The following is a 27,764-nucleotide window of genomic DNA, read 5'->3' on the forward strand; positions in this document are numbered from 1 at the left end:
CTCCATCCGCTTATCTGAAATTCCCACCAATGAATCTGCATAAGTCTTCTATCCTTTTGTTATTTCTTTTTTATTATTAATTATTCGAAAACCCATAAACCATTTTAATCTGCCTGACTGAGATTTGCAAGGTGACCATAGCTTGCTTCATGCCAACAATCTCTGTGGGATCGACCCTTACTCACGTAAGGTTTATTACTTGGACGACCCAGTACACTTGCTGGTTAGTTGAACGGAGTTGTGAATTTGACCAAGAGACACAATAGTTTTTGTGTATATGCCAAAGAGCCAATGTTGATGATCACAATTTCGTCCACCAAGTTTTTGGCGCCGTTGCCGGGGATTGTTCGAGTATGGACAACTGACGGTCCATCTTGTTGCTCAGATTAGGTAATTTTCTTTTCAAAAACTTTTTCAAAAATTTTTCTTTTCTTTTTCGTTTTTTCCAAAAATGTTTTTCGAAAAAAAAAATAATTAAAATTAATAAAAATACAAAAAAAATTAGAAAATCATAAAAATCAAAAATATTTTGTGTTTCTTGTTTGATTCTTGTGTTAATTTTAAGTTTGGTGTCAATTGCATGCTTTTAAAAATTTTTCTTGCATTTTTCGAAAATCTCATGCATTCATAGTGTTCTTCATGATCTTCAAGTTGTTCTTGATAAGTCTTCTTGTTTGATCTTGATGATTTCTTGTTTTGTGTTGTTTGTTGTTTTTCATGTGCATTTTTGCATTCATATTTTCCATGCATTAAAGATTTCTAAGTTTGGTGTCTTGCATGTTTTCTTTGCATAAAAAATTTTTCAAAAATATGTTTTTGATGTTCATCATGATCTTCAAAATGTTCTTGGTGTTCATCTTGACATTCATAGCATTCTTGCATGCATTCATTGTTTTGATCTAAAAATTTCATGCATTGAGTATTTTTGTTGTTTTTCTCTTTCATAATTAAAAATTCAAAAAATCAAAAAAATATCTTTTCCTTATTTTCCTCCAAATTTTCGAAATTTTGGGTTGACTTGGTCAAAAATTTTTAAAATTAGTTGTTTCTTACAAGTCAAGTCAAAATTTCAATTTTAAAAATCTTATCTTTTCAAAATCTTTTTCAAAAATCATATCTTTTTCAATTTTTTTAAATTTCGAAAATTTCAAAATTATTTTTTTCAAATTATTTTCAAAAATCTTTTTCTTATCTTTATATCAAATTTTCGAAAATTAGCTAACAATTAATGTGATTGGTTCAAAAATTTGAAGTTTGTTACTTTCTTGTTAAGAAAGGTTCAATCTTTAAGTTCTAGAATCTTATCTTGTAGTTTCTTGTTAGTTAAGTCAATTTTAAAATTAAATCTTTTTATCTTTTATCTTATCTTTTTCAAAATTTTATCTTTTTCAAAATTTGATTTCAAAATATCTTATCTAACTTCTTATCCTCTTATCTTTTTCAAAATTTGATTTCAAATCTTTTTCAATCAACTAACTAACTTTTTGTTTGTTTCTTATCTTTTTCAAAACCACCTAACTACTTTTCCCTCTCTAATTTTCGAAAATTCTCCCTCTCTTTTTCAAAAATTCTTTTTGTTTTAAATTTTAATTTTAATTATATTTTGTCTTTGATTTTCGAAAATTACTAACCTCTTTTTCAAAAATTATTTTCGAAAATTCTCTTCTCTTCTCTTATTCTATTACTAACACTTCTCTTCACCTCTCTTCATCTAAGAATCCAAACTTCTTATATCCCTTGTATTTGGATTCTTCACCCCTTTCTTCTTCTACTAACATAAATGAATCTCTATACTGTGACATAGAGGATTCCTCTTTCTTTTCTTGTTTTCTTCTCTTTCATATGAGCAGGAACAGGGAAAAAGGTACTCTTGTTGAAATTGATCCAGAACCTGAAAGGACTCTGAAGAGAAAATTAAGAGAAGCTAAATTACAACAATCCAGAAATAACCTTTCAGAAATTTTCGAACAGGAGAAGGAGATGGCAGCCGAAAATAATAATAATAATAATGCAAGGAGAATGCTTGGTGACTTCACAAAGCCAACGTCCAAGTTTGATGGAAGAAACATCTCCATTCCTGCCATTGGAGCCAATAACTTTGAGCTTAAGCCTCAACTAGTTGCTTTAATGCAACAAAACTGCAAGTTTTATGGACTTCCATCTGAAGATCCTTATCAGTTCTTAACTGAGTTCTTGTAGATCTGTGAGACTGTAAAGACGAATGGAGTTGATCCTGAAGTCTACAGACTCATGCTTTTCCCTTTTGCTGTAAGAGACAGAGCTAGAATATGGTTGGATTCACAACCTAAGGATAGCCTGGACTCCTGGGATAAGCTGGTCACTGCCTTCTTGGATAAATTCTTTCCTCCTCAAAAGCTGAGCAAGCTAAGAGTGGATGTTCAAACCTTCAAACAAAAAGATGGTGAATCCCTCTATGAAGCTTGGGAAAGATACAAGCAGTTGACCAAAAGATGTCCATCTGACATGTTTTCAGAATGGACCCTATTAGATATATTCTATTATGGTCTCTCTGAATTTTCGAAAATGTCATTGGACCATTCTGCAGGTGGATCTATTCACCTGAAGAGGCTCAAGAACTCATTGACATGGTTGCAAACAACCAGTTTATGTATACCTCTGAGAGGAATTCCGTGAATAATGGGATACCTCAGAAGAAAGGAGTTCTTGAAATTGATGCTCTGAATGCCATATTGGCTCAGAACAAAATGTTGACTCAACAGGTCAACATAATCTCTCAAAATCTGAATGGATTGCAACATGCATCCAACAGTACTAGAGAGGTAGCTTCTGAAGAAGCTTATGATCCTGAGAACCCTGCCATGGCAGAAGTTAATTACATGGGTGAACCTTATGGAAACACCTATAACCCATCATGGAGAAATCACCCAAATTTCTCCTGGAAGGATCAACAAAAGCCTCAACAAGGCTTTAACAATGGTGGACGCAATAGGCTGAGCAATAGTAAGCCATATCCATCATCTTCTCAGCAACAGACAGAGAATTCAGAACAAAACACTTCTAATTTAGCCAATATTGTCTCTGATCTGTCAAAGGCCACTTTCAGTTTCATGAATGAAACAAGATCCTCCATTAGAAATTTGGAGGCACAAGTGGGCCAGCTGAGTAAGAAAGTCATTGAAACTCCTCCCAGTATTCTCCCAAGCAATACAGAAGAAAATCCAAAAGGAGAGTGCAAGGCCATTGATTTACTCAATATGGCCGAATGCACAAGGGAGGAGGAGGACGAAAATCCTAGTGAGGAAGACCTCCTGGGACGTCCTTCAAGCAAGAAGGAGTTTCCTATTAAGGATCCAAAGGAATCTGAGGCTCATCTAGAGACCATAGAGATTCCATTAAATCTCCTTCTGCCATTCATGAGCTCTGAAGACTATTCTTCCTCTGAAGAGGATGAAGATGTGACTGGAGAGCAAGTTGCTCAATACTTAGGAGCTATCATGAAGCTGAATGCCAAGCTGTTTGGTAATGAGACTTGGGAAAGTGAACCTCCCTTGCTCATTAGTGAACTAGATACTTGGATTCAGAAAACTCTACCTCAAAAGAAACAAGATCCTGGCAAGTTCTTAATACCTTGTACCATTGGCACCATGAGCTTTGAAAAAGCTCTATGTGATCTGGGGTCAGGGATAAATCTTATGCCACTCTCTGTAATGGAGAAGCTGAGGATCATTGAGGTACAACCTGCCTTGTTTTCATTACAATTGGCAGATAAGTCAATAAGACAAGCCTATGGAATAGTAGAGGACGTGCTAGTAAAGGTTGAAGGCCTTTACATCCCTGCTGATTTCATAATCCTAGACACTAGGAAGGAAGATGATGAATGCATCATCCTAGGAAGACCTTTCCTAGCCACAGCAGGAGCTGTGATAGATGTCAACAGAGGAGAATTAGTCCTTCAATTGAATGGGGACTACCTTGTGTTTAAGGCACATGGCCATCCCTCTGTGACAAAAGAGAGTAAGCATGAAGAGCTTCTCTCAGTTCAAGGTCAAGAAGAGCCCACACAGTCAAACTCTAAGTTTGGTGTTGGGAGGCCACAACCAAACTCCAAGTTTGGTGTTCAAATTCCATATCCAAACTCTAAGTTTGGTGTGGAGACAACACACTAAATTGATCTGATCATCTTGTGGCTCCATGAGAGCCACTGTCAAGCTATTGACATTAAAGAAGCGCTTGTTGGGAGGCAACCCAATTTTATTTATCTAATTTTATTTTGTTTTAGTGATATTTTTGTGTTGAATTAGGTACATGATCATGAGGAGTCACGAAAAAATCAAAAAAATTAAAAACAGAGTCAAAAACAGAAGAAAAAAAATTTTCACCCTAGAGGACGCACGGGCTGGCGTTCAACGCCCGTAAGGTGCATCTGGCCGGCGTTCAACGCCAGAACAGAGCACCATTCTGGCGCTGAACGCCAGAAACAAGCAACATCCTGGCGCTGAACGCCAGGAATGTGCCCAGAGAGGAAAAACTGGCGCTGAACGCCAGTAACAAGCATCAAACTGGCGTTCAACGCGAGAAACATGCATTACATGGGCGTTGAACGCCCAAGATGTGCACCAATGGGCGTTTAAACGCCAGAATGGTGTACAAAGGCATTTTACATGCCTATTTGGTACAGGAATGATATTTCTTGACACCTCAGGATCTGTGGACCTCACAGGATCCCCACCTACCTCGCCCTCTCTCTTTCCATTCATGGTCATCCCTTCTATTTTTCATTCACCACCTACATCTATCCACTCTTTCCCATACACCCCACCTACCTTTACAATTCAACTTCTCTTTCCCACCCAATCCCACCCATATAGCCGAATCCATCTCCCCTTACTCACCTCCATTTTCTTCTTCTTCTTCTCTTCTTTCTTTTCTTGCTCGAGGGCGAGCAATATTTTAAGTTTGGTGTGGTAAAAGCATAGCTTTTTTGCTTTTCCATTACCATTAATGGCACCTAAGGCCAGAGAAACCTCAAAGGGAAGACAAAAGCTTCCACCTCTGAGTCTTGGGAGATGGAAAATATAAGCCGTCATAGCTCAGTGGTATAACATGTGGCTGCAAATCAAGAGATCCCTGAGATACCTCAGGGGATAAGTTGTCCCCACACAAATATTGGAAGCAACTAAGGGTAGAAACACCAAAATTACTAGGAATCATTCAACAGAAGCAAGGAAGAGACATAGAGGAGCTCAAAAAGCACCATTAGACCTTCAAGAAGGCGCCACCCTCACTCAGGTGGATTCATTCCTTGTTCTTTATTTCTTCCTGTTTTCGGTTTTTAATATTGTGTTTATCTATGTTTTGTGTCTTTACTTCATGATCATTAGTATGTAACCATGCCTTAAAGCTATGAATAAAATCCATTAGTCCTTCACTTCTCTTAAATGAAAAATGTTTTAATTCAAAAGAACAAGAAGTACATAAATTTCGAAATTATTATTGAATTTAATTTAATTATATTGATGTGGTGGCAATAATTTTTGTTTTCTGAATGAATGCTTGAACAGTGCATATTTTTGATCTTGTTGTTTATGAGTGTTAAAATTGTTGGCTCTTGAAAGAATGATGAACAAAGAGAAATGTTATTGATGAACTGAAAAATTCATGAATTGATTCTTGAAGCAAGAAAAAGCAGTGAAGAAGAAAGCTTGAAAAAAAATGGTGAAAAAAATTAGAAAGAAAAGAAAAAGCCAATAGCCCTTAAAAACCAAAAGGCAAGGGTAAAAAGGATCCAAGGCTTTGAGCATTAATGGATAGGAGGGCCCAAGGAAATTAAATCCAGGCCTAAGCGGCTAAATCAAGCTGTCCCTAACCATGTGCTTGTGTCATGAAGGTCCAAGTGAAAAGCTTGAGACTGAATGGTTAAAGTCGTGATCCAAAGCAAAAGAGTGTGCTTAAGAGCTCTGGACACCACTAACTGGGGACTTTAGCAAAGCTGAGTCACAATCTGAAAAGGTTCACCCAGTTATGTGTCTGTGGCATTTGTGTATCCGGTGGTAATACTGGAAGACAAAGTGCTTAGGGCCACAGCCAAGACTCATAAGTAGCTGTGTTCAAGAATCAACATGCTTAACTAGGAAAGTCAATAACACTATCCAAAATTCTAAGTTCCTAGAGATGCCAATCACTCTAAACTACAAAGGAGAAAGTGAGATGCCAAAACTGTTCAGAAGCAAAAAGCTACAAGTCCCGCTCATGTAATTAAATTAATATTCATTGATATTTTGGACTTTATAGTATATTCTCTTCTTTTTATCCTATTTGATTTTCAGTTGCTTGGGGACAAGCAACAATTTAAGTTTGGTGTTGTGATGAGCGGATAATTTATACGCTTTTTGGCATTGTTTTTATATAGTTTTTAGTAAGTTTAAGCTACTTTTAGGGATGTTTTCACTAGTTTTTATGATAAATTCACATTTCTGGACTTTACTATGAGTTTGTGTGTTTTTCTGTGATTTCAGGTAAATTCTGACTGAAATTGAGGGATTTGAGCAAAACTCTGAAGAAGGCTGACAAAAGGACTGCTGATGCTGTTGGAATCTGACCTCCCTGCACTCGAAATGGATTTTCTGGAGCTACAGAACTCCAATTGGCGCGCTCTCAACGGCGTTGGAAAGTAGACATCCAAGGCTTTCCAGCAATATATAATAGTCCATACTTTATTCGAAGAATGACGACGTAACTTGGCGTTGAACGCCAAGTACACGCTGCTGTCTGGAGTTAAACGCCAGAAAAACGTCATTATCCGGAGTTGAACGCCCAAAACACGTCATAACTCAGAGTTCAACTCCAAGAGATGCCTCAGCTCGTGAATTAATCAAGCTCAGCCCAAGCATACACCAAGTGGGCCCCGGAAGTGGATTTATGCATCAATTACTTACTCATGTAAACCCTAGTAGCTAGTCTAGTATATATAGGACATTTATCTATTGTATTAGACATCTTTGGTCTCAGTTTTGTTTTATTCTTCATCTTAGGAGATCATTGATCATGTTTTAGGGGGCTGGCCATTCGGCCATGCCTGAACCTCTTTTGCTTATGTATTTTCAACGGTGGAGTTTCTGCACACCATAGATTAAGGGTGTGGAGCTCTGCTATACCTCAAGTATTAATGAAATTCTATTATCTTTTATTCAAATCTCTCTTATTCTTATTCCAAGATATTCATTCGTACCCAAGAACATGATGAATGTGATGATAAGTAACCCTCATTATCATTCTCACTTATGAACGCGCGTGATTGACAACCACTTCCGTTCTACATGCAACAGAGCTTGAATGTGTATCTCTTAGATTCCCCAACAGAATCTTCGTGGTATAAGCTAGATGGATGGCGGCATTTATGAGGATCTGGAAAGTCTCACCTTGTCTGTGGTATTCCGAGTAGGATCCTGGAAATCCGGAAAGTCTAACCTTGTCTGTGGTATTCCGAGTAGGATTCCGGTAATGAATGACTGTGACGTGCTTCAAACTTGTAACCTGCTGGGCGTTAGTGACAGACGCAAAAGAATCAAGGGATTCTATTCCAGTAGGAGCGGGAACCAACCGGTGATTAGCCGTACTGTGACAGAGTGCGTGAGCATTAGTTTTCACTGCGAGGATGGGATGTAGCCATCAGCCATGGGTGATGCCTCCAGACGATTAGCCGTGCGACTGACAACCGCATAGGATCATTTTCCCGAGAGGATGAAAGTAGCCACAGTTGATGGTGAACCCCTATACAAAGCTTGCCATGGAAAGGAGTAAGAAGGATTGAGTAGAAGCAGTAGGAGAGCAGGCGTCCTTGAGCCATGCAGCATCTCCATCCGCTTATCTGAAATTCCCACCAATGAATCTGCATAAGTCTTCTATCCTTTTGTTATTTCTTTTTTATTATTAATTATTCGAAAACCCATAAACCATTTTAATCTGCCTGACTGAGATTTGCAAGGTGACCATAGCTTGCTTCATGCCAACAATCTCTGTGGGATCGACCCTTACTCACGTAAGGTTTATTACTTGGACGACCCAGTACACTTGCTGGTTAGTTGAACGGAGTTGTGAATTTGACCAAGAGACACAATAGTTTTTGTGTATATGCCAAAGAGCCAATATTGATGATCACAATTTCGTCCACCAGTAGTCATCCCCAATCACCAAACCATAATATATACCACCTAAGATTTGAGTTCTTGTTGGACCAAATCGATCAATATGTAGCATTTCAAGTGGCCTTTTAGTAGAGATGTCTTCCTTTGATTTAAAAGAATTCTTTGTTTGTTTACCCATTTGACAAGCATCACAAGTGATATCTTTGTCAAATTTTATCAAAGAAAAACCTCTTACTAATCTCTTCTTGACTAGCTTGTTTATTTGGAACATGCTTGCATGGCCCAATCTTTTATGCCATAGCCACTTTTCAGATCCTTTGAAGTAAAAACAAGCTAAATTTTGATCATTTAGCTCATCAAGAATGAGGTCATACACATTATCACACCGATTTGCAACAAACAATACCTCATTAGACTTTTCACTCACCACTCGACATTCTAATCTTTTGAATATCACTAAGTAACCTAAATCATACAACTGACTAATACTCAACAGATTATGCCTCAATCCATCAACTAAAAAGACATCATTAATAAATGTAGAATGATTTTTATCTACTTTTTCAACTGCTATAATTTTGCCCTTACCATCATCTCCAAAAGTCACAAACCCTCCATCATACTTGTTGAGTTTGATGAAGAATGTTGACCTTTCCGTCATGTGCCTAGAACATCCGCTATCCAAGTACCACATGTCTTTCTTCTTCTTGGATGCTAGGCAAATCTACATACATTCTCAAGTAATCTTAGGTATCCAAATTAATTTGGATCCTTTGAAGTTAATCTACCTTGGTTGCCCAAGTGCATTAAAATCACAAACAACATTGTAAGTTTGGTTTCCTACTCTTCTTTTTTTTAATAAAGCATTGTAAGTAAGAGTGACCAGTTTTCTTACAAATAAAACAATGATTTTCTGGTGCATGTTGCTGAAATTGATTTAAGTTTTGATGCTAGAAATGATAAAAAAAAGTGAAGTTTTCTAATTTTTGAAAAAGATGCATTTCTTTTTGCAAATGCACTCAGGCTAGAGTTTTTGAAAGCATAAAGGCTTCTTGAATGAGAAGTTCTTTTGTGAAATAGTGGTTTTTTTAAAGCAACCTCATTGTTTGAGACATATCCCAAACCCGACTTGTTTGATGTAGGTTCAGTTCTTGAAAATGATACAGTTTCATCAAAATAGCATTTTTTAAATTCCTTTTCATAGGTGGAAACATATTCAAGACTAGATTTGTTGATGGTGGATTTTGTTTTTTAAGAAGAGGCCATGAATTTTGTAGAAGAATTTTCAAAAATTGCACTCTCTTTTGTCACATAACCTAAACTAGATTTTTCAAACAATGGTCGTTGATTTGCAAATAATTTGTCCAAGTTACTAGAACTATGAGCAACTCTTGCTAAATTACTATTCAATCTTTTAATAATTTCATTTAGCCTTTTATTTTCAACAACAAGTTCTTGTGAGGGATCCAAAATGTGCTTTCCTTTAAGTATTTCAATTTCAGATTTCAAAAACCTATTTTCTTCAATAAGGTCCATTGCACATTCTATTTCTTTCACTTTTTCTTTTAAAAAATCATTTTTTGCCTTCAACATCTCATTTTCAAATTTACATTTATTATATTTTTTCAACAACTTTTCAGAATGATGGGTAAGATCATCTATAATGACGTGTAAATCATCCATAGATAGGTCATAGTAATTTACCTCTTCCAGTTGATCTTCACTAGCCATGAAGCAGACTTGGGCTTCGTATTCGGAGTCCTCTTCCTCATCCGAATCGTTCTCAAGATCTTCCCAAGATGCCATGAGCACTCTCTTCTTTTCTTTCTTCCCTTTTTCTTCCTTCTCGAGCTTTGGCCAGTTGTATTTAAAATGTCCAGCCTCCTTGCAATTGTGGGATATCACTTTGCTCAAGTCATTCTTGCATTCATTTGAGTTTGAGCCCTTGTACTGGCCTTTGTTCCTCATTAGCCTCCTTAGCCTTCTAGCAAAAATACAATTTTATCATCTGAAAAACTGTCACTAAACTCGCTCTCATTTGGTTCTACTTTTGATTTTAGGGCTATTCCCTTTTTCTTTGAGTCTCGTCTTGTGTGTGTGATTTCATAAGCAAGAAGTTTCTCTCTCAACTCATCATAAGTTATAGGATTTAGGTTGTTACTCTCAGTTAGGACAATGGCTTTTGTTTCCCACTCTTTTGTGAGATTTCGAAAGATTTTTCTCACTAAGGTTTGTTCAGTGTGTGTTAAGCCCAGAGCATCAAGGCTGTTGATAATGATTGAGAATCTCTCAAATATTTCATCAATACTTTCTCCATCATTCATGGTAAATGCAGCATATCAATCCTTGTTTCTTTGACCTGTTTGGTACCTTCGTGTGTAATCTGAAGTTTCTCCCAAATTTCTTTGGTCGTCTTGCATCTAGACACCTTTCGGTACTCCTCAAAGCTGATAGCACAATGCAACAAGTTTATTACTTTAGCATTAAGATCAACATTCTTTTTATCGTCATCATTCCATTCAACTTCCTCTTTTGGAATAACTACTCCATCGGCATTTGTCTTTGTAGGGATTTTAGGACCATTCTTCACTATCTTCTATATGTTGTAGTCAATTGATTGGATGAAGATCCGCATTTTTTCTTTCCAGTAGGCATAATTCTTCCCGTTGAAGAAGGGATGCCTGTTGTTTGATTGACCTTTTGTTAGAGTGTAGGCAACTGTGGTTGTGCCCAAGTTATTCGCCATTGGACCTTTGTTCCAAGCTGTGGTTCCAAGCTGTGAAGCTTGATTCTTGAGACCTTGACTCTGATACCAATTGAAGGTTACACAAGGTTTAGAGAAAGGGGTTGAATCTATGGCCTTCTTTTACTTTAATAAGTAAGCCTTTAATACCAAACTTCAAACTTGATTTATGTTTGAATTGTGCAGCGAAAAATTTAAGAGACAATTTCGTTTTGTCTCATAAATTTCAGAAAACAGAACAGCAAAGAAAGGAAGAAGTTGACACATTCATTTATCCTGGTTCAGTTGCCTTGTGTAATGCAACCTACATCTAGTCTCCACCACAATTGTGGTGAAATTTTCACTATAGTCAAAGTATTACATACACCAATTTTCTAGGATTCACACAATCCTATCTGGACACACAAGTTTCTACCTAAACTTGACCTGGTTATGCTAATACCTAAACTCTTTATACTAAGTGCTTACCCAACTTAGCAAGGGGCACCAGACAGGTACTTGATACAAGATAGAAAATACAACCAAAAGAAATCTGAAATTACTCTTGGTTTTTCTCTCAAGTGTTTCACTCAACCTTTTTTCACTCTTAGACTTTTTCTCAATTTCTCTCTTTCAGCCTTTTTTTATCTCAAAGAAAATACAAAAAGATATACATTGAAACTGAAATACAAAACAGTAAAACATGAAGGAGATGATGAATATGAAGCTTTGACTCTATGTACTGAACCCAGCTTCTGAACTCATAACCTTGTTCTTCATCTAGGCAGGGTGCTCCCTTTAGAGTAGGTGCAATACTTCCAAAACTTCAAACACAATAGTGAGGTTTCACGCACAGCTCTCTTTCTCTCAGGTTTTCTCTCTTTGAGTCCCAACCAGAAACATTTTCCCTTTTGTACCTTGTGCTGAGTCACAGTTAGGGTTTCTCTCAAGTCAACTTCTTGAACCTTAAGCTTGCATGGTTCATCCCTTCTCTTTCTTTAATCAACCACTAAATTAGGGATTTCAATTTTTGAAATATTTGTTCGACTGAAGACAACATGACAGCAGATGTGAGCTTTCTCATGATAATCCCAAATCCAAACCATCAAAAATGTGTTTTGGCTCTAAGTAACTTTGTAAGCCATTGATTCACAACAGTGGAAATCAGAACCCACTTTCTCCATTTATCCCAAATTGTCTTTGCAGAAATGTGCAGAAGAAGTGAAGAAATTAACTTGCATGTAAATGGAAATAAATCACCTTTATCATCTGACTTAGCTTAACTTGCTTTGATTAGGGCGATTAGACATTTGCCTTCTTGATTTACTTTTCTATTTCTTTCTTCTCTGGTGAATGAACCAAAATGAAAAAGGTTTATCTCTCTTTCTTCTTGAATCTGACCGAAGAAAGCTTTGTGAACGTTGGCTTTGGTTGGCTTCAACTTGAATGAATCAACTTGGGTTTGGATTGACTTGACTTTTCATTCAGTAAATGATTTCTTTGTTTTATTTCTTTGGGATTTGTTTGTGGATCAAAGAACTCATTGACAACCTTTGTTTCTTGATTCCATTGGTTTGGACTGCTGCTTCTTTAATTTTGGCCTGCAATACTAACTAAAGCAATCAAAACTAATTGGGTGTTTAACCTAATAAATCAATGTTTGTCGTCATCATTTAAATTAGTTATGTTCTTAACTCAACATTATGTTATTAAAAAAATGGCTTACTGATTAGGTCTCGCAATCATTTCCTTTTAAATTTAGAGTGCGTTTGATTTATATTTATATTTTTTGTTTTTACTTTTAATTTTTGAATTTTATAAAAAATAATAAAAACAAAAAATATTAAAAATTAAAATTAAAAATACAAACCAACCGTACCTTTACTTTGCATTTTTTTCTCTTTAAAAAAACACATATATGTTAAACCATTCAGCCAGTTTTTAGGTTAGAGGTGCACTCTAAACTATATTTTGACCTTAAATACCATGGTTTTAAAAACGAACTGTCCAATTTAAATGAGTTAATCAGAAATTTATTATCAAACCAATTCTATTCAAGATAAAAACAAACAAACAATTATAAATGAATTGATCAAAACTGAAAAAACTAATAATTTTGGTTAAACGACCTAATATTTTAGCAATTAACTATTTAAAATATAACACAAAATATATAAATATTTCCTATATAAATATATTATTTTAAATTAAACTTTATTTAAATCTTTAACTCTATTGCTTCATGACCAATTCAATTCTTATAACCTTAGTAAATACCCAATTTTTACAACTAGTGTGTTACTCTATCATCCATATGTAATTCAAGATCATTGTGAATTTTCTTTTTTTGTTAAATGTGTTATTACCTGTACGACATGGTGCTTAACAAATATTTTGAAGCAAAAAAAGGGTTACAAGTAGACCAGGGTTAGAAAAATGGAAGCCAAGCGGGCAGATACCAAAGCAACGATTAGCAAAACTGAGCTAAAAAGAATTCCTCATATTATTACCATTTTTTCTAAGAATAATTCTCCACATACAAGCATTTTTTTATACAAGTCTTTACAAGTCATTTATATTAACGCATTTCAAACTGTTACTGCACGTTTTCACTGCACCTTCTTCTTCTTCTTGTTGTACGTTCTTCTAGTTTTGAAATCCTTTGAGTATATTTTTGTAATCCTTTGAGTATTTCTATAATCATTTGGATGAATTCTTGTAACCGTTTGAATGTATTTCTATAATCCTATGAGTGTATTTCTGTAATCGTTTGAATATATTTCTAAAATTCCATTATCTTCAAATTTCGCAAGAAACTCATTTTCATGGAGAAAGAAGAAAAAGAGTCGTTCATAATGCATAATGAGTAGTGCGCTTTGAAAACAAAAAGTGATTAAATAACGTGCGTTTATTTACTCTTAAATGTGGGAGTGTAATGTGTGTGTTTTGTTGGACTTGTGCTAACTTGTAAGACTTGTAAGCCAAAAAGACTTGTATGTGTAGTAGGCCTCTTTTTTCTTTTTAATTACAAGTTCACAACAAATAAGAGGATGACTTCCGCAACAAGTGCGTATCATGAAATCCTTTCAATTATTTTGTGTTCCTGGTATAAGATGTATAAATAATCAATTCATTCTAGGGCAGCTTTGTGTAGCTCATCCCAGGTGGAGAGTTTCTCCCTAGGCTTGTTCCTTGAACTTCCAAGCCTCTTTTCTTCGGAGTCTATCTTTTCCCAATCACTGAATGAAACTATTCTCACATCTCTATCTTGTAGTAGCTGGAGAAGACCCTCTCTGCCCGGTTTTGGTAAGGCAGCTGATGAAATCAACATTCCTTTTTCAATGTCTTCTGATATACTCAAAACCTACAAATAGAAGTAAAATCAATTTTATGCTTGGTGTTATTCAACATGTTTTCATACATGCTATGAAGTATTGCAATTACCAAGTCATCATAGTGTGACTGATTTTGTTGTTATCTTACTACTACGGTCAGTTAAAGTGTCCTTAGGAATAATATGAATGGAAAACCAAGACACACGTACAGTTTCTTCAGCACAATGCAGGTTTGTGGCAACAATTCCAGTTGGTCCTCGCTTCAGCCAACCACAAACATACAAGCCCTCTTCAAGAAGTGTCGGATCCCCTGACGTGTCACTCAACACTCGACCCCTAAAATTTGGAACTATACCTGAAATGTTAGACATGTACAACCATGAGGCCCTGTCAGATGTGACACGTACACCAAGGAACAAGTTTTCCTTGACTAGTATCTGAAAGATACCAAAACGAAATGTGTACCACACGTATCGACAGAGTAGAAGTGAATGGATCCGAAGCATTAATTGTTTTTCTACCTTTCTTATGATCAAAAGGTAAGCCATCAACTGGTACTGATTTGTAACCAATGCTCTTAAGTACCAACCTACAAAATGTCAGAAGGTTGCAATGTATGCAGTGGGTACTCTCCAATTTGTTTGATAGCAATCATTTATTTGCAGAGCATAATATCAATCTCTTTCAATCTATGGAGGATATGAAGTATTGTAAGTTTGTAACCAATGGGTATTTCATTACAATGAAACCAGTAGAAAAGATTTCATGCAAAGCAAACAATTTTCACAACTAGGAACCCAAGTATTTTTATATGATTTCCTGGTTATAGGATAATACCCGCATTTTATATCTTCAAATTCTCCAGTGCCGATGGCTATCTGTTTTCCAGGGCCATCACCTGCAAAACAAAGTCAACTAATTAAATATTTAAAAGCAATTCATTGCACAACAGATAGTTTAATGGCTTAGTAAGCCTTCGAGTAAGACTTATTACCAGCATTCTAGAAGAGCCCAGCAGAAACAAAAATTACCTTTAAGAACTGTCTTTTCAAAGTGCACACCAGAAACATGGCCAGTTCTGTCTTCTGACTCTTGAAAACTATCTGGCTTTCGGAAGAAGACAAAATGAAGTTCACGTTGGTTCAAACCAGCAGTTCTGGGTTTGGCGGCGGCCTTAGATAGCAATTCATGAACTCTCCTCTTTATTCTGTTGCTTTTTAGTTCTTCCTTCAACAAGTGACAACATTAAGACATAGATAGCATCAAAAGGAATCCAAGTCTTCAAACACACTACAGCAATTATTGGGAAATAATTCTAATACCGACAACCACAAAGGTGGCAGCAAAACCCAAATGCTTTTATTTCCCTCTGATACGGAAAAATAGAGATCAATTAACAAAATGTGATGCATTGTATACCTCATCGGCTGGTGTTAAACGTAGATCCACTTCCTGTATGGATATATCAACGTTACGAATACCTATAAATAGATACCAAACCTCCAGTTAAGTCTCAGGTGGAAGAGCACAAAATGTAGTCTTTATGTTCTGAAATTGTTTAAAATCAGACTCATGATAATCTATAAATGTTATTCTTTTATTACAAGAGTTCTGCTAAGCGCGTTTTCTAAGGTGTTTTGGGTTCAGAATTTTGAAAACTGAATTGTGAAATGAACTCGTGCATGAAGGGATGCAAAAGTTACCAAGAATCTCCCGCAGTTCTTTTGCAGTGCAAGCCGCTTGGGCAGGACCACGTCTTCCGACCAAATAGACCTTCCTGCAATATTTGCTCATGTTACAGATTCGTCTCTCTCTTTTTGGGGTTTTTTTTGGGGGGGGGGGGGGGGGGGGGACTGGCAATATGAATAAACAGCCACTTCAAGTCGCAACTAGAAACCTGATAGAGCTCTCCTCCAAAGCAGCCAAAGCATAATTGGCAATATCAGTTGTTGCTAACTCTGCAGTAGGCCGTAAAAGAATGCGTGCAACATCAAGAGCAACATTTCCCTGAAATAAAATTGAACATTTTACCTTCAAAACCTTAGCTGGGACTTGATATAAAATTTATTCACCATAGGAATCCACAGGACAAAGTTACCTGACCAAGAATTACAGCTGCATCTGTGTTCTTCAGGTCTGGATCAAGATTTCGCCCATCAGGATGCCCGTTATACCACCAAACAAATTCTCTAGCTGAATATATCCCTTTCAAACTCTGAGAAGAAAAATAAAAGAGCATTGAAAAGTAAATTCAAATTATCCGCTAATGCATAACCATCACATGATAAATGAACTATAAGCAAGCACTTAAACCAAAGGAAATTACAACCAAATGCATAAAATTCTAGCAAAGTATATACTCAATTCGCAGAAAGTAAAAAAATAAAACCAGACATACTTCTCCTGGGATACCAAGACTTCTGTCACTTTCAGCACCATATGCAAGGACAACCTGCTCAAATGCATAACATGATTATTGAAAAAGATGGTGCAGGTGACAAATATCAACTACACCAACACATTGCCATGAATATAGCAAATGTAAAACCAGAACTTCACCACATGATAGAGCTTGCGTAATTCAGAGAGAGAAATGCTAGATCCAAGAGTCACATTTCCAAGAAATGAGCATTGCTCATGTTGCGCCACCCGTGAAAACTGGTTGATGACAATCTGTTGCAAGTTTTCTGGTAAAGTAAGTTCAATGGAGTTACTCTCACCAAATAATCGATAATCCGAGAGACTTCAAATTCAAATGGTGATGATGATGATGATAAAGGTAGTGATAATAGACCTTTGTTTCAGGGTGATCGGGTGCAACACCAGAGCGAACCAAGCCGAAAGGCGTGGGCAACCGGTCAATGATATCAACCTGCGCTTGTTGATGAGCCTTCAACATCTAAAAGGATAAATCATGAAGCATAAAGGATAATGGGTTTAGGGTTATGGAAATTCAAATTTCAACACTAAGTATAAATCATGAAGCATAAAGGATGGACCCTTACCTTCTCGGCAGTGTAGAATCCAGCAGGGCCACTTCCAACTACGCAGACTTTCAAAGGGTTCGAAGAAAAGCTCGACAAGCTTCTTGAAAACCATTTCCTTGCTTGCAAAATTACCACGTTTTGCATTTTATTATCGGTGAAGCACTAGTTGTAGAGCATAAACAAAAATGCTTCGATTTCTTTGTTTATATTCACGTTTATCGTCTAAAAGGGTTTCTGTTGAAGAATTGTAGAGCGACAAAATCATTAGTCAAGAGCATGGTTTTGAAATCCAAATCAGTCATTGAATCACTCTAGCTACTGATTCACTAGTTTAGAGGTTCAAACGAAATAACCGAATTAAAATAAAATATACAAAAATTATAAATAAACACACACAAACAATATAATGCATTGTCAGTGTAAAGCAGCTTTACACGTGCGTCTAATCACGTAACCCCACATCATCAAAAGTAACTACTATTTTCATTGACCACGTGAATGGTCATCCAAACGAACAGATGTGATTGTACGACTGTGTAAAACATTTTACAGTGTCAGTGCATCAAAATTAAACTCAAATAATTATATTCAAATTTAAATCTTAAAAATACACAAATTAAATGGATGACATCAACCAAAGTCTTATAATATTGTCTAAGTGCAGCACAAGAGTCAAATAACGAAAGAAATACCAAATATCATCTATGTACAACACAAGAGTCAAATAACAAAAAATTTAACAACATGTCAGCCATAATAAGAAGAACAACTAGGCAGCCATAATATATTAAAAGCTTTTTGTCTTCACTTCGGTGCTCAAATCTTGGTATTCTTAAGAGGGTCACCGTTTCACATTTCAGATGTGCATAGAGATTGAACTAACTGACGGAAAATATTAAGACAAGTAAAGGATAATACAATTACCAATATAAACTTCTTCTAGTTAAAGCACTGATGGAAACAAGAAATTTTCTCCTCTTATCTTATAATCTTCTTGTTTCTTAACAAATTTCTTTTTCTGTTAAAAGTATTGCATAAAATGAATTGCGGTCTATATGGAATTAATATGATGCACACACACTAGCAAGGTTTTACTGCTTTAAGGAACAAACTAACAGTTTATGTATCAAAATCAAAACCCCTAAATTTTGAATAATATTTCCTGGTACCACCAACTAGCAAAGCATACTGGACATAATAATAGGCTCAAACAAACAACCCGAACTCTTATTTAAACTAAAAAGATAACCAAATTGTTCTAATATCTTAGAATGAAATAGCATAGGCTTCAAAAGTGTCACACTTAGCTAGAAGCCTCTAATAAACATAAAGCAGAAATAGGAAGCAAATAAAGAAAAAGAAAAGAGAGAGTGTATTTGAACATACCGAAGGGGATGAAGAGTGTTGGGAGGTAGAATCAGGACCACAGGACCCTGGGAAGGAGAGAGAGTTTGGAGTTGGGTTTTGAAAAGATTAAGAATGTTCCGTTGTTTGGATGAAGAAGCTGTGAATGTGAAGGAATGAAACAGAGATATTAGAGGGCGTAAGAACAATGAGCGGCTGGGGAGAACACGGCTGAAGGCGACAGCGACGGCGACGGCTGAGGGAGGCGGATTGGAGTCGAAATCGCGGCTTCAAGCTCAGGGAGAAGAAGAATGACGAACGAACGGCCGGAGAGAAGAGCGGGCAGTGGCAGCTGAAGAAAAAGGCGACGATGGGCAGTTCTATGTTATATTTAGGACATGAGATGGGCCTATATTTTGATTATTTGGGCATAGATCCATTTATAGTTTATGTACTTGTCATTCTAATAGTCGAGCCCAAGAAAGAAAAGTCTTGTATTTTTTCCTTGTGCTTTGTCTCAGTTTCATTTTTAAAAAACCAAAACACCTGTTTTCGCCCGAAACTACGACCACCCACACCATTCATTCCAAAATTGAGGGAAGAGGATGGAACACAAGGAAGATTGAAGAGGTGTTTCTAGAACAAATCAAAGGAAAAATTATGTAAACTCTGTTCGGTCGTCGGTTGCCGGACAGGTCGGGTGATTATTTGAGGGGGTGACAACGCGTCAATAGTGGCCGTGCTGGGTTTGGATCTGCCGGGTAGACGAGCTCTTGCTGTGGAAGGAAAAAGGGGGGTGCCACCTGCAAAGACACTCCGATGCCCAAGTCAGCTGGTGTGCAGGTGGGGAATATGATGGGTGGAAAAGTGACGTACCTTGGGGAAAGGGCAGGTCCTTCCCCTTTTATACCGTGTCAGAGGTGGGCCCTACAAGGACAGGCCCACCTTCCTCGAAGCTTCCTCTCAGCTGCAGCGGAGAGCTGTCAGGGACGCGTGTCCGGGTCGCGTAGTGACCTGCACGTGCCCGACAGATCGGGTCGGGTTATCAGTGGGTCGGGTTAACCCGTAAGTGTCCTGGGCCAGGCCGTTACAGTGCCCCCACGCGCCGTCAATCGACCGCATGGGTCGTTGGAGGCGAGTACTTTCTCCCTCTGTTGTCGCGAGGTCGATCGTTCGTGTGGGAGACGCGCTACTCGTATGCGTGCCCGTTCGCAATTCGGGGCGTTCTTTCGTCGCCTCGTTTCTCGCGAGGGACATTAAATGCTCATTAAGGGTTGAAAAAACCCACGCGTGCAAAGACTGTTCTGCCCCCAGGCCTTTCGCGCTTCCATTAAAGCGGTTTTAAACAGTTTTACGTTTTGCTCTTCTTCTACTTGCTTTTCTGATCATACTGCCTATTCCTTCTTCCTGCGCTCTCATCACTTAGAAGTTCTTCTCATTGCACCAGTGCGCTTCGTCCTTGTCTGAATTCTCTCGATCATCCAGGTAACCATTTTTTTCCTTCTGCTTTAATGGTTGTTTGCATGTTTGTTATGAGCATTTTTCTTGTGCTTGCTCTTCCTTGTTGTTCATGGACGTATTTTCATGGATGCATTTTCTTTTTATCAACTGTGGTGTGCCATGGGGGGTTTGTGTCATTGTTTCGGTCTCGGTTTTGTTTGGTCCCCCTTGTGGTTATGGCACGTGGGGTTTCTTTGGGTTTTCCCTGGCTTCCGACCTCCCGGACTAACCGCGCGGTGCCCCCACTGTAGGTATGCCTCGTGTCGTTAGCCGAGCTTCTAGCTCCGCCGCGGGTTACGACCCGTATGCGTGGATGGTTTCCGACCTCAGGAACTCTCCCAATCAGATGGGTGAGGAGGAGCTCACGGAATTTCGCCAGGCCGAGTATCTTTTTGGGGGTACCGACGAGGAGGCGAACTATGACGTTTATGTCCCCGCCCCTCACGAGCGGCTTTATGAGATTAATTTTAATGCCCCCCGGGGTTGCCGATTGGATCTGGTTTTACAAGGCCATGTTCACTCAGGTTGGGGTTCGCATCCCCTTTTCCCCCTTTCAGATGAGCCTCCTAAATCGAATTTCGGTGGCTCCATCTCAATTACATCCGAACAGCTGGGCTTCCATCCGCTGTTTCGAGATGGTGTGCGAGTACCTAGAGCTGCCGATCTCTGTCGACGTCTTCCTTTTCTTCTTTAATCTAACGAACCCTTCGAAGGAGGGGAAACACAAGAAAGGGTTCATGTCCTTTCGGTCCGCCCAAGGCCGGAGGATCTTTGGTTTGTTCGAGGACTCCTACCACGGGTTCAAGGACAAGTACTTTAAGGTCCGCCCGGTCAAGGGTCGTCACCCTTTTTGGTTGTCTTTGGAAAAGGAGCGCCTCATCCCGACGTATTGGAGCTTCGGGGCGGGATCTAATCCTTTTATTAAGGTTATTTATAAAGGAATGTCAGCTGTGGATCGGCGGGTAGCCGACATATTGTGGGCGGTTCTTAGGAGAAACAATGTGAACCCTCATCTCCTTATGGGTAATCGGGAGGCCGCCCGAGATTATATCCGTGAGTTTCTCTTGTCGTGTGGTCGCTTGCTTAAATGTTTCATTGTTGCCTCCACTAACTTATTCATTTCTCAATTTGTTGTCTGTAGTGGGACTTTCTGCTGAGGTGACCGGCATGGATAACCTGTATCAAACTTTCCTTCAGGACGACGAGGGTGAGGAGACTGGAGGACAGCAGGCGACGGTTCCTCCAGAAATGCCTCCTCCTGAAGTCGTCGTGACCACGAAAGCCGCCACCCCGACTTCCGCATCCCCAATTCCTCCAGAGGTTCCAATTCCTGGGCACTCGTTTTCCTCACGTCGGGAGGAGGAGGAAGAGTTGTCCGTCATCCCTACTCCTAAGAGGCAGAGGTCGCAGTCTAGTTCCGAGGGGGTTTTGACTGTCATGGAAAGGAATTTTGATGCTGGGACGTTCATAGATGCCCAGCTGCTTCCGGGCACAGAGGATCATTTCCATGGCACCGACCTCTCGGGGCAGGCTCGGTGGATGTACCGCACCCTCCTTCGCGGCGCGGCCATAGCCCGAAAGGCTGAGTTTGAGCTTTCTGGTATGGCCTCGCTTCGTCGGAAGCTTGAATCTGCGGTTGATGCCAACAACAAGTACAAAACTCAAGTTAAAACGCTTCAGGATCAGTTGGTTGAAGCGGGGAATAAGCTTGACGCCGCCGAGAAAAAGACTGCTTCGGCAGAGGAGAAATTGAAGACTGCCGACGCCTCTGTGTGCCGTTTAACGGAGCAGGAGATGACATTGAGGAGCCAATTGAGCGCCGCGCAAGGTCGGGTGTCCACTCTGGAGAAAGAGCGGGACGAAGTGGTGGCGGCCGCCAAGGCTGGTCGGGAGGAGGCCGATTTGTTCAAGCAGAAGCACAAGGAGGTCAAAGAGCAGGGTAAGAATGCAATTTTCATGACTGAAGATGCCCTCAAAGCCCAAGTGAAGATTGTTTCTCCGGACTTCGATGTGTCGGCGATTGGCGTTTTCAAGACCATCAAGGATAGGAAGGTTGTTGATATGCCGAAGAAGTAATGTTTGTACTATCGAATTCTTCTTTTTGTTGAACCTTTGTACCGCGACTTTTGGTGCCCGTTAATGGGTTTATGGGATCGTTTGCCCTCATGTTTAATTTCTTGTTTTACTTGCTGTTGATTCGTTTCCGTTTACTCGTGTTTGCCGTTTGTGGCGTTCTTTTTTGTTAAGGTCGTTTATCGTGTTTTTGATCTGAGGGGCTCCCAGGGTGATCAGTCCCAGGGCCGTGTATCTTCGTTCTCATGGTGGTCGCTCAAAAAGTTAGAAATAATAACATAGGCAAATATAGCATGTGGAATTTGGACAGGTTTAATCATTGTAACAAGGACATTGAAGTGCTATTACAAAATAAATGGCTTAGGAATAAAACCTTCTTAAGTTATCTGCATTCCATGTCCTCGGGACCTCTTTGCCGTTGAGTCTTTCTAGCTTGTATGCTCCTCTACCGATTACCTCTTTGATTCGGTATGGTCCTTCCCAGTTCGCCGCTAGTTTGCCTTCTCCCGGGGTAGATGGGCCGATGTCGTTACGCCTCAAGACGAGGTCATTTTCTTCGAACTTTCTTTTGAGCGCTTTGGCATTGTAGCGTAAGGCCATTCTTTGTTTTAACGCCGCTTCCGCCAGATGGGCCATTTCCCTGGTTTCTTCTATCAGGTCCTTCTCGACAGCTTCCTCTACTCCCCGATCTCTACGGGTATCACTGCATCTGACCCGTACGTTAGTCGAAAGGGTGTTTCTTTAGTGGAGGTTTGCTCGGTTGTTCGGTAGAACCATAGAACCGAGGCGAGCTCGTCGGCCCAAGCGCCTTTCTTGCCATCCAGCCGCTTCTTGAGCCCTAGCAGGATGATCTTATTTGCGGACTCGACCTGCCCATTTGTCTGTGGGTGTTCCACCGAGGAGAATCTCTGCTTTATGCCCAGGCCGGTGAGGAATTCTGTGAATTTCTTGTCGGTGAACTGTGTCCCGTTGTCCGAGATGACGACTTCTGGGATACCAAATCGTGTTATGACTTGCCTCCACATGAATTTCCTGCAATTGGACGAGGATATACTGGCCAGTGGTTCGGCCTCTATCCATTTTGTGTAGTAGTCGATAGCGACTATAAGGTATTTGACTTGCCCCGGGCCGACGGGAAAAGGTCCTAAGAGGTCGACTCCCCATTGAGAGAACGGTCGAGAGGACGTTAACAAGCTGAGCTCAGAGGCTGGCGCACGATGGAAGTTGGCGTTTTCTTGGCACTTGACGCACTTCCTACCAAATTCCTTGGAGTCAGCCATCATCGATGGCCAATAATATCCGGCTCGGATTAACTTCCTCGCTAGGGCTTTGCCTCCTATGTGGTGGCCGCAGCATCCTTCATGGACTTTCCTGAGGACGTAATCCGTCTGGTCGGGGTGCAAGCACTTCAGTAGGGGATGATTGAACCCTTTTCTGAACAGCTGACCCTGGATGACGGCATATCTAGCAGCTTCCCTTCTGAGCTTTTTGGCATCTTTTTCGCTGTCTGGTAGCTTGCCATTTTCTAAGAAGTCGATAATGGGATCCAGCCAGGAGGGGTTTAGCTTCGAGAGGTGTAGTGTGACTGCCGGCTCTTTCATCTTTCCTTGGATTAGAGATCAGTTGCCCTCTCCCGGTTTGGTGCTAGCTAATTTTGACAAAAGATCTGCCCGTGTGTTCCTTTCTCTTGGAACGTGCTGGATCGTGATTTCTTCAAACTTTCGGCTCAAGTCCTTGACTTTTTCCAAGTATTTCTGCAATAGCGAGTCCCTAGCTTGATAGCTCCCGTTCACTTGGGAGGTAACGATTTGCGAATCGCTGCATATCTCCAACCTCGTTGCCCCAACTTCTGCTGCTAAAGTTAAGCCTCCTATGAGGGCTTCGTACTCTGCTTGGTTATTTGAAATGGGGAATTCGAACTTAATCGACTGTTCATATACGACTCCAGCTGGGCTTTCCAGGATGATCCCGGCGCCCCCGAATGCTTGGTTAGAGGCTCCGTCAACGTGGAGCTTCCACCGTGTGTTCGAGTCTTCGGCCGGATCCCCCGCTACTTCCACTAGGAAATCCGCCATCGCCTGCGCCTTGATGGCTTGCCGGGGTTCGTATCGTATGTTGTATTGGGACAGTTCAATGGACCAGGTCATCATTCTTCCCGCTAAGTCGGGTTTTTGGAGCACTTGCCGGATCCCCTGGTCCGTTCTTACGACAATCTGATGGCTTTGGAAGTATTGCTTTAACCTCCGTGAAGAGGTCAGGAGTGCCAGAGCTAGTTTTTCCAGTTTGTTGTATCTCAACTCTGCCCCTTGTAGGGCCCTGCTGACAAAATAGACTGGTTGTTGTATCCTTCCTTCTTCTCGCACCAAAACTGCGGCCAAGGCTTCTTCTGTTATGGCGAGGTAAAGGTATAATGGTTCCCCGTCCTTTGGCTTCCCGAGGACCGGGGGTGCCGCCAGGATTTCCTTGAAGTGCTGAAAGGCTTCCTCGCATGCGGGTGTCCACTCAAACGCTATTCCTTTCTTCATGAGGTTAAAGAACGGTAAGGCCTTTGTTGCCGACGGTCCGAGAAACCGTGATAATGAGGCCAGCCGTCCTGCCAACCTTTGGACGTCCTTGATTCTGCCTGGGCTCTTCATTTGGAGTATCGCTTGGCACTTCTCCGGGTTGGCTTCTACCCCTCTTTGGGTTATCATGAATCCAAGGAATTTTCCAGCTTCCATGGCGAAAGCGCACTTGAAGGGGTTCAGCCTCATGCCATGTTGTCGAAGAGACGCGAATACACTGGATAGATCATTCAGGAGGTCGTCAGGTCGTGTTGTTTTCGCAAGGATGTCGTCCACGTAGACTTCAACTGTCTTCCCTATGAGGTCGTGGAATATCCTATTCATTAACCTTTGGTATGTCGCCCCTGCATTTTTTAGGCCAAATGGCATCACCTTATAGCAGAAAGTTCCTCCCGGTGTTATGAACGCCGTCTTGTCTTCGTCTGGACGGTGCATCGGTATCTGGTTGTAACCGGAGTAAGCGTCCATGAAGCTTAGATACCGGTATCCCGCTGCAGCATCGACGAGTGCGTCTATGTTAGGGAGGGGGAAGCAATCCTTTGGACACGCTTTGTTGAGGTCAGAGTAGTCTACGCACATTCTCCACTTGCCGTTGTGCTTTTTTACCAGGACTACATTCGAGAGCCATGTCGAGTAGTCTACTTCTCGTATAAAACCTGCTTCTAGGAGACTAGCCGTCTGCTTGGCCACCTCCTCTACCCTATCCGCCGACATTTTTCTCCTCTGTTGGGCTACTGGACGCGCTTCCGCCTTGACGGCTAAATGATGTGACATGATTTTTGGGTCTATGCCCGGCATGTCGGCCGGTGTCCAGGCAAACAAGTCCCTATTGGCTCTTATCATTTTGACCAAGGGCTCCTTTAGCTCGTGCGGGAGGTTCTTGTTGACGAACGTGAATCTTTCCTCTTCGTCGCCGATTATGAATTTCTCCAGATCCCCTTCTGGTTCCGATCTGGGTTTGTCGTCTACTCTGGCATCTAGGTCGGCTAGGAACACGCCGGACGCCTCCTTGGACTTCTTTCTTAGGGAGAGGCTGGCATTGTCACAAGCGACCGCCGTCTCGAGGTCTCCTCTCACGGACCCTATAGATCCGTCATCGGTAACGAACTTCATGACTAGTAGCTTTGTATTGATTATGGCCCCGAAATCGTTGATCGTCTTCCTTCCCAGGATGATATTATAGGCGGTGGAGTCTCGGAGGATCACAAACTCGGCCATTGCCGATCTTCGGCCCTGGGATTGTCCCACTGAGATTGGCAGGGATATTACTCCGTCTGGTTTGATGAAATGGTCCCCCATCCCAATGATCCCGTGTTGGTGAGTCGTCAGATCGGCATCCCTTAATCCCAGTGCGTCGAATACGTTGCAGAACATGATGTTCGAGTCCGCCCCCGTGTCAACAAGGATGCGCTTGACGAGGCCGGTTCCCACTCTGGCCGTGATGACCATGGGCGGGTTCTCCGGGGCCTCGTCGAACCATTGGTCTTCTGGGCCGAAAGAAATGAATGGAGGCTTCTTAGGGTTTCGCGTCGATGAGGAGGAGATCGACAATATCTTTGCGTCTTTCTTGTGTGCCGATCTGGATCTTGGTGCGGCGTTTTTGGCCATTACCACGTTTATCACCGTGAGGCCGTGATCTCCACCTTCTGGCTCTTGTCGCCGCTTTACCGAACGGGTTTTGCCTTCTTCGTCTTGGTCGCGATAACGTCTCCTTGGCTCCCTGATAAGGTGGGAGAATGCTGCTAGTTTGCCTTCCCTTATCGCTTGTTCTAGTGCATCTTTTAGGTCAAAACAGTCCTGCGTTAGGTGATCGTAACCCTTGTGGTAATCGCAATAGAGGTTTTTGTTCCCTCCAGTGCGGTCCTTGAGTGGTTGGGGCTTCGGCAGGATTCCTTTCTCGGCTATTTGTTGGTAAACTTCTACGATGGGGAGCGTGAGTGGAGTGTAGTTGGTAAATTTCCCGACTCGGGGGAATGTCCTCGGTGCCTTGTTTGGCGCCTCTTCCCTGGTTTGCTCCTTCGGCCTTTCCCCGTTCCCGTGTTGCCGGGGTTGATTGTAGCTGGACTGCCGTTTGTTGGCAGCCACAACTCGGCTGACTTCCTCGTCGTTTATGTACTCTTTGGCTACCGTCTGGATCTCGTGCATCGTCCAAACCGGTTTCGTGGTGAGATGTTTTCGAAAGTTCTCGTTGAGGAGGCCGTTCGTCAGGCAAAGACTGGCCACCGAATCGGTTAGGCCGTCGATTTCCAAGCATTCATCGTTGAACCGATCCAGGAATGCACGGCTGATGTCCGAAAAGCTGTAGATCGATCCCTGCGGGAGGCCGTTAAACCACCTGATTGCGGGTCCCGCTAAAGTTACCGGGAAGGCATGGCATCTTACCTCGTCCTCTACTCCCTCCAGATTCATCCTGGCCTCGAAGGCCGTGAGGTGTTCTAGAGGGTCTTGAGTTCCGTCGTACCTCATGTCCGTTGGTTTGTCGAAGTGTTTCGGCAACTGGACATCGAGGATAGATCGGTGGAATGGGGTGGCACCCATTATTACAGGTTGTCGTGTCCTCGCGGACCTCCCGTCCCCGTCTTCGCGATCCCGTGCCGCTCGGCGGGTTAACCTGCCTCGGGAGTAGATGATCGTGTCATTTCGTCTTCTCGGGATCGAGGACTCCTCGCGCGTGCTCTCCGCTTCCATTCGGGATGCGGAGGTACGCCGCAGGCGGCTTCGGTGGGAGTCCTCCTCTTCGCTTTCAGGGGACGGGGTGTAACTGGGGTCGGTGGTTCGTCCGTCTCGCTCTCGGTCGGCCAACTGTCGTTCTAGGTTCTGGACCCTATGGCGTAGCTCCTGCATTATTATGGCGCTGTCGCCGCCCGTTCCCCCGAAGGGTCGTGTCCTCGTATGCTGTTCTGTGTGTTGTCGGGGGGACCTCCGCCGCCCCCTTAGCGATGCGACGGAGGCTGCCCCCTCCGCTCCGACTCCTCGAGCTTGGTCTCCGGGGCCCAGCGCGACTTCCATTTAAGCGTATCCCCACAGACGGCGCCAATGTTCGGTCGTCGGTTGCCGGACAGGTCGGGTGATTATTTGAGGGGGTGAAAAGGTTCACCCAATAAGAGTGTGCT

At 41.2% G+C, this 27,764-nt stretch overlaps 1 protein-coding gene and 1 non-coding gene across 3 annotated transcripts; both read right to left on the minus strand.

The window, feature by feature from the left end:
- Nucleotides 1-2,382: 2,382 nt before the first annotated feature.
- LOC112793032 (small nucleolar RNA R71) lies at nucleotides 2,383-2,486 on the minus strand. The gene has a single exon (XR_003197743.1). It is a non-coding gene; the product is annotated as a small nucleolar RNA R71 (small nucleolar RNA).
- An 11,336-nt stretch (nucleotides 2,487-13,822) lies between these two features.
- On the minus strand, nucleotides 13,823-19,004 carry LOC112790228 (NADPH:adrenodoxin oxidoreductase, mitochondrial). 2 transcript variants are annotated; one of them, XR_011879760.1, is made up of 14 exons: nucleotides 18,557-19,004; nucleotides 17,189-17,404; nucleotides 16,978-17,082; nucleotides 16,743-16,856; nucleotides 16,582-16,635; nucleotides 16,282-16,398; nucleotides 16,081-16,190; nucleotides 15,887-15,960; nucleotides 15,603-15,664; nucleotides 15,215-15,410; nucleotides 15,021-15,081; nucleotides 14,649-14,772; nucleotides 14,393-14,538; nucleotides 13,823-14,212 (listed from the first exon to the last, which is right to left on the minus strand). XR_011879760.1 is itself a non-coding variant. In XM_025832529.3 (14 exons), the coding sequence occupies exons 2-14, from the start codon at nucleotides 17,312-17,314 to the stop codon at nucleotides 13,979-13,981; spliced, it is 1,467 nt and encodes a 488-aa protein (XP_025688314.1). In that variant the 5' UTR covers nucleotides 17,315-17,404; nucleotides 18,557-19,004; the 3' UTR covers nucleotides 13,823-13,978. The 2 variants fall into 2 exon arrangements, 1 of the variants encoding a protein (XP_025688314.1); XM_025832529.3 differs by having other exon boundaries at nucleotides 14,705-14,772.
- Between the last annotated feature and the right edge of the window lie 8,760 nt (nucleotides 19,005-27,764).

The sequence above is a fragment of the Arachis hypogaea genome, chromosome 3 (assembly GCF_003086295.3).
Source record: "Arachis hypogaea cultivar Tifrunner chromosome 3, arahy.Tifrunner.gnm2.J5K5, whole genome shotgun sequence".
NCBI lineage: Eukaryota > Viridiplantae > Streptophyta > Magnoliopsida > Fabales > Fabaceae > Arachis > Arachis hypogaea.

What these genes read in the sequence shown, in the direction of transcription:
- LOC112790228 (XM_025832529.3), bottom strand. Translation starts at nt 17,314, where the DNA reads ATGCAAAACGTGGTAATTTTGCAAGCAAGGAAATGGTTTTCAAGAAGC. An exon ending in TTGGAGGAGAGCTCTATCAG is followed by an intron (nt 15,961 to 16,080) that starts GTTTCTAGTTGC and finishes CAAATATTGCAG; the next exon opens with GAAGGTCTATTTGGTCGGAA. An exon ending in ACCTTTTGATCATAAGAAAG is followed by an intron (nt 14,539 to 14,704) that starts GTAGAAAAACAA and finishes CTAACATTTCAG; the next exon opens with GTATAGTTCCAAATTTTAGG.